The following is a 13,048-nucleotide window of genomic DNA, read 5'->3' on the forward strand; positions in this document are numbered from 1 at the left end:
TGTGTTGTGGGACTGGCTGCAGAGCTTGTGCCCAAGGTCTGCTCAGAACACTAACGCAGACAGACCAGAAGGAACTGGAGTCACTGGGCTGGTGGAGTTCCTGTGTGCCTGGTCCCAGTTACTCCCAGTGTTGGGACAGATGTTGGTGCCCAACCAAGGTCTGCTCTCTGATCCTGGGTGTGTCAGAGTGCCTGGGAGTGGAGCTTCCTCTGGGTGTTGTGGGACTGGCTGCAGAGCTTGCGCCTAAGGTCTGCTCTGGATCCCAGCCCAGATAGACCGGAAGGAACCCAAGTCACTGGGCTGGCGGAGTTCCTGTGTGCCTAGTCCTGATGGTCCCAGTTATTCCCAGCGTTGGGACAGATGTTGGTTCCTGCTCACCTCTGATCCTGGGTGTGTCAGAGCGCCCATTTCTGTCTTCTTAAATGTTTTCTAAACATTCGTCTTCCTGATCTGGATTATTTCACTTATTCTGACGATCTCCATTTGACCCATTTTCCTAAAGATGACGTAAATTTCACTTACAGTGTATACACTACACATTCCTTATCCATTCGTCTGTGGTTGGGCATGTGGGTTGCTTCCAAATCTTAGCTATTATGAACAGTTTTCTTCAGGCACACATTTAAGAGTAGGAGCTGGGTCATATAGTAGTTTTGATTTTTGTTTTCTGAGAGAGTTCCATAGTAATTTTTATAATGCCTCAACTAACTCCCATCCCTACTAGCCACATATAAAGGTTCCCTCTTCTCCATGTCCTCACCAGCATTTGCTGTTTTCTTGCCTTTATGATACTGTGAGACAAAATTTCAACATAGCTTTGAGTTGCACTCTCTGATGTCATGGCTTTTCTTCTTCATCTTTTTCTCCCTTGTCTCCAGGAGCTTCAGAAATATGAGCAGTTCATCTTCGCAGATCATACCAATATGATCCACGTTGAGAATGTCTATGAAGAGATTTTGTATCAGATCCTTCTCGATGAGACCCTGAAAGGTGAGGGGGGAGCACCCTGGAAATAGGACTCAGAAAGGCTGTAAAGTCAGAACGAGGCAGAGTTGAAACTGATATTGGTCTACAGGGGAGACAACGAGGAGAGGGTGAAAAGGAAGGAAGGACCAACCTCGACTCATTCACAAGGTGGCTGCACCATGAGCCATGACAGTCCTCTTTCAACACAAGCATGAATTCTGTAGGATAAGAGTGTAAGCTTTACCATCGAAGCGGAAAGAAACCAAGGCTTAGTGGGGCTGAGCTGAGGGTCTGTCATGTAGATTGTCTTTGCCACTCTGTGTTTGAGCACCAAAGGGCTTTCAGGGCTGGACAGCAGTAGGGCCCAACCATTGCTCTCTCAGCACAATCCTCCCCTCCAGTCAGCTAGACAGAGACACAGGGGAATGGCATGGGACTCTGAGAGCCTCTTTAGGACTCTGGCATCTGCTGCAGTGTGGAGTGCGGCCTTGTCTACGATGACAGTGTGACTAGTTACACACTGGAAATACTCTGCAGGAGGCTGCCAGCTGTCTGAGGGAATGAGACTTATTTAGTAGCCATTACTAAAACACCTCCAATGAGAAAACTGATCCAGTCCAAGCCTCAGGTCACTGTTGCTGGCCAGGAGTCCCAGGCGATGAAGAAGGCAAAGGCATTGACATGGCGTGTGCGCATAGGCTATGGACAGCCTACTGCAGACATGTCTAAGTTAAGTTGGAAGATCTCTTCTACACAATCTCCCCTCCCCATGGTGAAACTTGCTGTAAGATGGCGTCTGTTAGAGCAGGACACCAGTGCTGATTGATTGCCTCTAGTGGCTCAGCCTCTGCTTCTAGTTGGCATTGTTGGACACTACAGCTCTGCACAGAGGCCTATGGCTAAATTTTCAGGCACTATTATCTATGCTGTTCCTTTCTTTGTTCCTCCCCATGCCTTTGAGACTGAGGTAGGTGCATAGAAATGCTCATCTTGAACACTCCAGGCCAAACCAGCTCTCTCAGCTGGGTGCTTAGCCCTGAATACCCACTACACCATTGGGATCACACTGGCAGACCAAGCAAGGAAGGCCTGCACCTGTCCTATTGGAGTTCGAGTCTAGCCACTCATCTTAGCAGCTGGTAACACCCACGAATATGATACCCTTGGGTATCATATTTGAGTTCTTTAAAAGCAGAGGCTTTATTTTATTCTCTGCATCAGGGCTGGTCTCAGATTAGATGCCTAGCAAGTGTGTCTCGATTGAAGAAATTTTTGAATGAACCCTACCAAGATTCAGAGTCTGGAAAGTTCGCAGGTTTTGATCATCAGGAAAAGCTACCTGCAAGAAGGTGGGCTTATGACAGTCCTTGAAACTGAGAGTTTGGGGAGCCCGAGGAGCCGATGGGAATGATTGGCTTCTGGGTACCATCGGAAAATCCAGGTTTACTGGGCAGAGTGCTAACATGGTGTTTTGTTTTCTGGTCTCTCTCAGTGATAACCGAGGCAGCCATCTTGAAGAAACACAACTTATTTGAAGACAACATGGCCTTGCCCAGTGAAAGTGTGTCCAGTCTGACAGATCTCAAAACCTCCATGGGGTCAAACCAGGCCAGCCCAGCCAGAAGAGTATCTGCCATTCTCCCAGGAGCTCCAGATAACGAACCCTCAAGTAACGAAGTGTTCCAGGAGCTAGAGGAAAAGAAGGAGCAGCCTGGCTCACTGGCCAGAGAAGAAAGCACTTCCATCTCGGGGTCCAGCCTTCCTTCAGGTGGGGATGGGCAGGTGTCTGTGTCCAGTGTAGATAACTCTGCTGGAAGCCCTCTCACTGTAGAGAATACAGCAGGACCCCTCAGCTCACACTTGTCAGAGGTGGAAGTTGGGGAGACCCTTAAAGATGAAAAATCAACCTGCGAAAGGCCAGAGTCTAGCACCGTGCCAGGGTCCCTGAAGGAACTGAAAGAGTTGTTGACTGTGGTAGTGTCCGTAGAGTCTGCCCCAGTGGTTGAAAATGATACATACAAGGGGACACCTGTTCCTCAAGAAAATAAAGAAGAAGAAAGCAAGATCCACGCAGAAGCCAGTCACCTAGCTGCCGTCCAGCAGGACAGCTGTGAAGAAAGTGAAGTCAGAGAGAAGGAGGTCCATCCTCTGCCTGTGGAAGCTGAGGCGCCTGGGGTGGACTTGGGGACATTGCCAGAGGGTAGAGGCTCTACCTCTCAGCCCACCACTGGGGCACTCACTGAGAACGCCAGCTGTCCAGGTCCCATAGAGGAGCCGTTTGAGGTTCAAGGGCCCCCTGAGAAGGCGCTCCCAGCCATAGTTTCTACACAGGACAGCCCCCAGGCAGGAGGTGAGGCTGTGCATTCTGTGACAGTCACACTTCAAGAAGATGTTACGTTAAGTTCTAACCCCACCTGTCCCGTAGAGAGGAATGAGGTGCCCCAGGTTTCTGAGGATCAAGAAGTACTGGGAGGGAAGGATAGCACAGCCCTTACTATGGATACAGAGCAAGTCAATGCTGCCCATGTGCATGCGTGTCAGTGGGTGGTGGAGGATGGCCCGAGCACTGACACCCTAGCTGTGCATGATTGTGATGTGAGCTCCCCAGAGCTGCCCTCAGAGGAATGGTAGAAACAGTTTGCCAGTTGTTTTCCTTTTAAAACTGTCAGTAAAGGGGTCTTAGTTATGGGTATCCTTAGGGGGTTGCATGTGACTTGCTATAAAAAATTATAAAATATTTCTTTAATTTGAATGTTGAAGCCAGAGAAAATGTATAGAGGGTGTGAGCCCTGAGCTGTCTTTGGGGAGCTGAGGTACTCTCTATGAGTGATCACTTTAGCATTTTAATAGAAATGGGGTAAGAGAACTGGAGCTTTGGGGTGAAAGGCAGTTAAAGAGGCTCCAGAGACAGGACAGTGTAGGAGCAGGAAATGACACCTCAATATTCTCCTTACTGAAACAGGGTACACATTTTTAATTGCACCTTTAAGGCATTTCAAGCAAGCTTGTGAAGGACTCCAGCCTCATCACCTGCTTAGTCAGCTTCCTTGTCCATAGTCAGGCCACCCAAAAGAGGAAGTCACTAACCAGGCGTCCCTGTCCTGTAAAGTACCCAGAGCCAGTCACAGCTGGTAGATCAAAGGTGATGCAGAGCAGAAATCCCAGGTGGAAGGCCCGTGGACTCTCTAGGCCTATTCCTTATCCTGCTATCAATTCCTTGTTGGTTAATTTTGTTGGTTTATATTAATTAATCACTTTTAAGGAAATTCAGACAGGGCAAGAGATTTCATTGGCACAAATTAGCCTTAGGCTGTACAAAGTGCTTGGCTAAATTTTCTAGCTCAAAACCTACCAATTACACAGACATTATTTGAACAGCTACTGCATGCTCTGTTAGTCACAGTGATAAATAAAAGATCAGGTACTTTGCTTCATATAAAATAAAAGGCTCATGAGAATTTAGTCTAGAAGAAAAGAGTATTGATTCCAATTTTTAAGTTTTAAATCGTGCCGACTTTCACTCTTCCTATTCACATGGTACTGGCATATTCTCATCGGGGGAGGGAAGGAATAAATGAAGCCATTCAAGTTTGCCAAAGACTTTACCAATGTAGAAATTGTTTGATCATTCAACAAATTGTTTTCTTAAGTTCCCTATCTGGCACTAAGCCTGGGGATACCTTGATGAGAAGACCAGCATTCCTTCTTTCTGAAGGAAACAGAAAGAAATTTGCCTCTAAAATAGACTGAACCTGTAACTGTCTGTAAGAGATGAGTGCGCTCAGTTGCAGTAAGACGAAGCTCATCGTGTTTCAGAAAAGGCCCAGACTGTTCCTTGAATGTTTTAGTCCCAAGTTGGACTGGCTTTTCCTGTCACATATTTTAACATCAGAACCTCACACAACTTCGGGGCTGGTTTTACTCAGCACCATTAAGCATCTTCTTCAGAGAAGTTATCCCTCACTTAGCCGTTCAAGCAGGAATTAAGCTGTCTTCCTCCCCATCCCTCCCACAAAGACTTTCTGGGACTTGTAAGTCATAGAGGATGAGTAACAATCATGCCAGCATGGTCTCATATTGAATCATTTCACCTTTTCTTAGAATGTCTGCATCCTTGTGTCCATGAGATATTCCACGATTAAGTGAGGAAGGACTAGGCAGTCATCTCACTAGGAAGTGAGGAAGGGATAGCCCGTCTCCTATGTTCCCTGCTGACCTTTTACCCGGCCTTTAGCATGGTGCACCAAAATTATGTTTACTTCCACCACCTCCTCTTTCCTTCAAGGACTGAAACTGGGGATTAGTCATCACTTGTTCTTTCTGCCAGAAACCTATGGCCTTGAATAATGGCTTCCTGCTTGCCAGGAAACTTTAACATCTTAGGGTCTAGGATAAGAGCTGACAAGTTTCATGCTACTCCGGAAATGTGGGAGCTGAACACCTGGCACACTGCTGTGCAGGAGCTATTTGGGGCTTGCTTTTAGGCAGGGAGATGTTTCTAATTAAGCTTTCTGACCTTGTTGAATCTTCCTATAAATAAAGTCCAAAGCTGAAGAGGCAGATAGCCAAATGGCCACCAGGATGGCAGGAAGGCAGCGCGTCAAGACAGCAGTGTCTAGCCCCACAAACATTACCCTTTTTACCCAGAGAGCCATGGCTATTGTGGAGCCCCAGCTCATACCAATCCTGCTCCAGAACCTCTCATCTCCCCTGCCTTTGCTCACGCCTGTACCCCATGAGAAGCTGAGAGTAAACAGAGTTCATGTCACTGATTGGCTGGATGCGTGTTAGTGCCAATCCAGAAGGCCAGAGAGGAGTAGGTGCTAAGAAGCACAATGTTCTAGAAAATGCCAAGAACACTTCCATCCATATTTCACACAGCCAAGGTCTCCAAAACAGGCAAGACAGCTGTGACACGGCAAAGTGGACAGGGACTCTGCAGTGCACTAAAATAGTCTGTGTGTGTAGTAATGCATCCAACACTGTCTTGCTTTTCATAGGTTTGTTAGTGTTTCCATGGGGGAGCAAAGTACTGGTGATCTGAATGGGCCATCTCTGCCTTGGGCAAAGCTCTTGCAGACTCCTGGTTCATGGCCAAATCTCCTGGACTTTAAACTAGTTATGTTACTTACTGACCTTTTACAAAGAGATTGTCCTTGAAAAATAATGACTTGTTCCAGTAACCTTGGCACAGTGTATAAAATTATGCAGTAAACCCAACACACACATACACACACACACATACACACACACACACACACACACACACACACAGCACAGCACAGCACATTTAAAAAAGCATTTTGGAAAGGTCAGATTCCAGTGTCTTTTTCAGAGAGTTCCAGTATGAAGAATTCTATGGACCCTCATGTTTGCCTTGTAATTCTTTAGATTAAAGCCTGTGACTTCTGAGGATTTTATAGTTTTCCCAGACAAAGGTGATTTTAATTTGTAATTTTTTAAGTGTTACATGAGCTGAGGGCATGGTTTCAGCTACAATACTTGCCTAGGAGGCTGGAGGTCCTAGTTCATCCCCTAGGTGGTGGTTGAGGGGAGGGGAAGCTACATCATATATGTGAGATGCTAAATAGTCATTAATGATTTCAATATGGCGGAAGGTTTGACATCATTGACATAAACCATAATATAGTTTCATGATGTGAGAATGCCTTCTCTACCATAAACACACATGACCAGGGATTTGGTTTCTGAAGTCTGGGACTTTGGGGAAAAGAATTCCATACTGTGGTTTCATTTGTTTGCATTCACTATACAAAGCAAATAAACTAAGAACATGTTGTAACCATGTATTTACTCTGCCAAGTGCCTATATGCCAATAAAACATTCAGCACTGAAGGGCTGTCCAGATTCTTTTATTTAGAATGTGCCTGGCTTCATCTTTTAAGCAAATGTCTCACTGGAGCTGCAGGAACAGTCCTTGGAAATGACAAGGCGGGTCCCTCCTGCTGGCCCTGGACACTAACTTCTCTTGTTGTTGGGGAGAAATCCACTGGGGCACAACTTGATGTCCAATGAAATTCTGCTTTGATAACATACATGCTTATTTTTCAAGGAATTGGATTGCATCCATAATCCAGCAATGGGCAATTACTCTTGATATAATTGAACGGCTGTTCAAACTTAAGTTATTTTCAGCAGGCAAGACTGAGTCAAACATTCCTTCCTTCTGTAATCATAAATAAAACACTGTTTACTTACTGACATTCACAGTTGCTCATTTATCTGTGAATTTGCTCGTCCCAAAAAATAGTCACTGTGAATCTCCTTGATGACAGTGAATGGTACAGAAACACAAGAGACTGCAGTAGGCAGGGCCCTTGACACTGTCAAACCCACGTTCTCAGGGGGGATGCAGCCAGGGACAACCTAGAACACATATTCGTTTCCTCCAATGACATAAACTTCATCTATGATGTCAGTCCTAGCTCTGTACCAACAACTTAATTCAGGAGAAAAAAAATATAGAGGAGGAATCAAGGACATTAGGGATGAGAGGACCTCAAAATGGTTGATAGGTCATCGCTCCCCTCCCTTTGCCGATCAAGGTCACTTAGATCGGCTTCTCCAGGATTTCTGCATAGCCACACTAACAGATGGGAGTTGACTTAAAACTCTGCTTGCACCTCCTTCTTAGATAAGCTGGTTGTTGAGTGAGAGTGACATATGAAGGACAGGTGGAGGTCTTGGAGGGGTCACTTGGATCTACCTGTGCTTAAACAGCTCAGTCTTTCTCACATCTGACTCTCTTCCAACTGGCCAATTCCCCCTCCCCCCTTATTTTTTCCTGAAGGAGTCTGGACACATCAGAACATACCCTGTACTGTGTTCCCACACCACTCAGCATTATTTTCTAAACTTTGACCCTGTTTTACTCACCGACTTCTGGTCATCCTCTCTCACTCCACTCCAGCCATCTGATTTCCCTATGCCTTTGGGGAAGGGATACTTCAGTTTGAGTCTTTGTGTCTCTAGCAGAGCAGCATGCTTGCACACTGAAAATGCTCAACCCACACTGGAAGAATGAATTGATAAAAACCTTGCATCCAGAATGGAGACAAGACAGGGCAGATGATGTCCCTTCCGCACAGGGCTTGGGATGCTAGCAACTCTTTCTTCACACATCCTTGACCTGTATTCTTATTCTTCTTATCCTTCTGTTGTATTAACAAAATTGAACTGTGTGTGTGCACACTCAAATCTCTAAGAGAAGGCTGAAGAGCCGTGTCATTTAAAAAAAAAAAATCAAGCTAACTAGTTTTCATAGTAGTAGGCAGCCACTACTGGATTTTCCTAAGGTTTCTTGGATGTAAACTATCCAAAAAGGTTAGACGTTCCCCTTGCAGTACAATTAGGTCTGTGAAATATAAGCAAATGGCCATGGGCAGCAATGCCATCATCAGGCTAATTCTCCTCTTGGAGCTGGGCAGGGAAGAAGCTGCAGTTCCTTAGAGGGAAAGGTGTCCCAGAATTCCCTTAGCCACCCCCTTACCTAAGCTCTTTCTAGAAGCTACATCTCCCATGCATGGCTGCTCTGGACCTTCTGCAGACTCAGCTGGGTTCCTGCTTTGTGTGAAGGCCATGTATTATTCCTGTTTTGGGGTTTTTTTGTTTTGTTTTGTTTTAAATCTTGTAAGAAAAATTGGAATGTGATTTTTGAGTCAGGCCTGGTGGTGCCCCACACACTGGGGAGTTAGTCAGGCCTGGTGCTACCCCACACACTGGGGAGTTAGTCAGGCCTGGTGGTACCCCACACACTGGGGAGTTAGTCAGGCCTGGTGGTGCTCCACACACTGGGGAGTTAGTCAGGCCTGGTGGTGCCCCACACACTGGGGAGTTAGTCAGGCCTGTTGGTACCCCACACACTGGGGAGTTAGTCAGGCCTGGTGGTGCCCCACACACTGGGGAGTTAGTCAGGCCTGGTGGTGCCCCACACACTGGGGAGTTAGTCAGGCCTGGTGGTGCCCCACATACTGGGGAGTTAGTCAGGCCTGGTGGTGCCCCATACACTGGGAGGTTGAGACAGGAAGATCACTTGAGTGTAGGAGATGGAGAACAGTATGAGCAACATAGTGAGACCTCCAGTCTTCAAAGAGAAAATTCAAAACAAAACCAATGGTGGCTTATGCCAGGTAGATGGAAACAGGGAAATCAAAAGTTCAAGGGTGATCTCAGCTATACACTGAAGTCCAGGCCAGCTTGAGGCCCATGAAACTCTGTCAGTACAAAAATGATTTTAAAAAATAATAATAAAAATGGAAAGATTATTTGCCTGGTTAAGGTTGAAGATATTTTAAAGAAGTATTTATTTTTATTTTATAATGTGTATGAGTATTTTGCTTGTATGTATGTATATATACATACTATATGTATGGCCAGTGCAGGTGGAGGCTCTGGGTCCCCTGAACTAGAGTTAGGGACAGCTGTCAGCTGCTATGTGTGTGTGTGGGGGAGGTGTATGGTGGGCACTAAACCTGGGTCTTCTATAAGAGCAGAAGCTGCTCTTAACTACCAAACCATTTCTTTAACTACCAAAAATATTTTCAAAATAAGAGGCTTCCCTCTATAACTACACGACAAAGTTCATGTAGCTTCTATACTGTGAGGTTAATTAGAAGATAATCAGGAGGGGCTGGAGAGATGGCTCAGCAGTTAAGAGCACTCAATGACTGCTCTTCTGAAGGTCCTGAGTTCAAATCCCAACAACCACATGATGGCTCACACTATCTGTAATGAGATCTGATGCTCTCTTCTGGTGTGTCTGAGGACAGCTACAGTGTGCTTAGGTATAATAAATAAATAAATAAATCTTTAGGCCAGAGCGAGCAGAGATCCTGAATTCAAATTCCCAGAAACCACATGATGGCTCACAACCATCAGTACAGCTACAATGTACTCATATACATAAAATAAAAACAAATAAATAAATCTTAAAAAAAGAGAAGACAATCAGGAATTATGCCCAACATGTGTGTCCTCTTGAGATGAATGACAAAACACCCATGACAGAGGTACTTTACAATTTCAGACATGGACATGTTTGCCTGTAACAGCTAATCACAGTCTTTAGGAAAGACAGTCATCTGTCGGGGGATAACTTTAAACATACACCTGATTTTTTAAAAGAAGATCTTTTCCTCTCTCTAAATCAGTGGTTCTCAACATTCCTAATGCCTTTTAATAGTTATTTTATTATTTTGTTGATACTTCATAAGTGTAACTTTGCTACTGTTATGTATCATAATGTAAATATCTGATATGCAAGAGGAAATCTGATATGCCACCCCTGTCCACAGGTTGAGAACCACTGCTGTTAATTAAAGCAATCTCCTTGCCCCAAAAAGTTAGCTAGAAATTCAGTTTCCTGACATCAAACACCTTACAATGTTTACCTTGTATGGCTTTCATCCCTTATTCTTTGTAATTCTAGTCACTGATCTGCAAATATTTATTACCCATCTCCTTCACCCATTAATGCGTGAGCTCCAGTTCTTCAAAGCACTCAAGGCTGATGCTGCTCTTCCATACTGTTTAAAACCTGGTTTTGAGACCAATACAATTCTACTTTTTTGTGTGGTGCTAGGACCTCGAGTGTGCTAGGCTGTTACTCTATCATGGAGGGACGTGCCCAGTCCTAATGCCACATGTTGAACACGCCACGGGACCAGCAATTTTCTTCTCTTTCCATAGGGATGGTCATTGAACTCATGCTGCTCTAAACACCTCCTCCAAGCTTCCCATTGTGTATTCACTCAGCTGTTACTGCTGGAAATCCTGGCTTTGGTACTTAAGTATGTGCTACCAAAACATTTTAATGATTTCCTGTTTTTGACTAATAACCAAATGGACAGCTGGAGCTGCCTTTGGCTACTCTGTGGGTTTTTCTTTCCTCCACCCTACTTCACCCCTTTTCCTCCACCCTTTCAACCCCCTAACAGAGGAAGGAAAAATAGAGGGGCAAGAGGAAAGAGATCCCTGAGTAAACTTAGAAGTTAGAAAGGGGTGACATTATCATTAGACCTCTTTCTGCTGACTAGGAGGCACGAGTTCCTTGGGGCAAGTTTGATCTTTACGATCAGGTTATCTAACTTCTTGTTTCTTCTTTGTGTTTGACTACTTAACAAACCACAACCAACAACCCACCCTACCGCTGTTGGCCTTAGCATTTATATACCCTCTGAAAATTCCCCAGAATTCCAAACAACACACAACTGCAGAAACTAGCTGCAGCTGGCAAAGTCATGTACCTGCTCAAGCATGAGGCAAATCATAGTCAGCTGCTGTGTACAATCTGAAGCAGCCTCATAATCCACATAATCCACATGGGATTAAAATAAAGACATATTATAATATTTCTGTGTTTTTAAAAGAAACCAAAATTCCAAAATTGGCACTACAGACAGCTTTTAGAAGAGAGAGCTTTGTATAAATGCCCAGCAACATTCAGCGGTGGGTTCATACACTCACAGGGGTGGGTTCATCCGGTGGAGAGCCATCCATTGCGCCTGCATTTCCTATCTAAACCTTTTCTGACTGGGGATGGGAATTTCCCTGTCTCCCCAAGGAGTACATTTCATCTCCAGACAACTATAGTTAGAGCACAGAGATATTCTCTCCTTTCCTCTCAAACCACCCACAACCATAATTTCTACCTATGAGCTCCATTCTGTTCATCCCGGCCCACTCACCCTTCAAACCTTTCCAAAGGGCAACTTTCAAACATCTCCAAATGGCTGAATACCCACAACTCTCCCCTCCCTTCCTCTCCCCTCCCTTCCTCTCCCCTCCCTTCCTCTCCTCTCTACTTCTCAACTTCCCTGTCTCTTTCTTTTTCTCCATGGCTTTGAATTCCTGCCTTGAATCAATCGTTTCCCCTTCCTTCCTTCCTTCCTTCCTTCCTTCCTTCCTTCCTTCCTTCCTTCCTTCCTTCCTTCCTTCCCTCTTTTCTTCCTCCCTCCGTCCCTCCCTTTCTACCTCCCTCCCTCCCTTCCTTCCTCCCTCCCTTCCATCCTCTACCTCCTCATGTTTTGTGAAGTTCCCCACAGCGCTCTGAGACCATCAGTGGCCCCTGCATCCTAGTCTAAGTCCTTGGCTCCTGCCCTGCTTCCCCACAAACCTGGATTCTTCTACTTTACAGGAATGCAGGAAACAGACAATCCCCCTCCTCCCACGTCTCTCCCCCTCCCTCCTCCTTCTCTTCCTTCTCTTCCTCCTCTTTTTCTTTTGTTTGCCTTCCTCCCCCTTCTTGCTACAGCTTTTGTTTACAAACACTATGGGAAGATAGCACAGATAAAAATGATAAAAACTCTAAAATTACAAGAATAAACATTTCTATTTATGTTTCCAGGGTTATTGTTTCTGACTCCTGAGAAAGTAGTTTGTTGCTTGTCAGCTCACTATTTATTTCTGAACAAGTAGAACTCAGCAAACATCTGCTTTCCATTTCTTTATTACCACTGCTGCCACTACCACTACCATGACTATTATTTGTGTGTGTGTTTACATGTACCTACACACGCACATGTATATGCACATGAGTGTGGAGACCAGAAGACAACCTCTACTCTTGTTCCTCAGAAACACACTTTTGAGATGTAGTCTCTCATTTGCCTGGAACTTGCCCATTGGGCTAGGTAGGCTAGCTAGTAAGCCCCGGGGATCTGTCTTTGATTCCAAGGGTTGAGATTATAAGTGTGTGCCTACACACCTGGCTTTTTTATATAGGTTCTGGGAATGAATTGAACTCAGGTCTACATGCTCACTGACTGAGCTTTGAACTTTCTTTTCAGCCTCACCCCTTTGATCTCTGACCTCAGATTATACAAATCTACTCTTTCAAAAAAAAAAAAAAATCTTCCCAGAATACAATTCAGGGAAAACAAGGGCTTTTGTAGTGTTACCTACAAAGGCTTCCAGAATGCAATAAATCTCTACAAGGTTTGTCTTGTCAATCTCCTTTTGACATTTTCCTATTCCCCTTTGAGGATTCTAATGGATGTTTATTGACCAAATACTTTACATTCCATAGATTACATAGTACAAGAGTTCAAGAGTTCACAAAAA

General features: G+C 44.9%; 1 protein-coding gene across 1 annotated transcript in view; it reads left to right on the plus strand.

The window, feature by feature from the left end:
• The window catches only part of Niban1 (niban apoptosis regulator 1), a 171,400-nt gene extending 164,565 nt beyond the window's left edge, over nucleotides 1–6,835 (plus strand). Inside the window, exons 13-14 of the mRNA XM_031384614.1 lie at nucleotides 879–990; nucleotides 2,459–6,835. Coding sequence (XP_031240474.1) covers nucleotides 879–990; nucleotides 2,459–3,597 — 1,251 coding nt within the window. The 3' untranslated portion in view covers nucleotides 3,598–6,835. The remainder of the gene's footprint in view (nucleotides 1–878; nucleotides 991–2,458) is intronic.
• The last annotated feature ends 6,213 nt before the right edge of the window (nucleotides 6,836–13,048 follow it).

This window comes from Mastomys coucha, unplaced genomic scaffold, assembly GCF_008632895.1.
Source record: "Mastomys coucha isolate ucsf_1 unplaced genomic scaffold, UCSF_Mcou_1 pScaffold1, whole genome shotgun sequence".
In the NCBI taxonomy this organism is placed as follows: domain Eukaryota; kingdom Metazoa; phylum Chordata; class Mammalia; order Rodentia; family Muridae; genus Mastomys; species Mastomys coucha.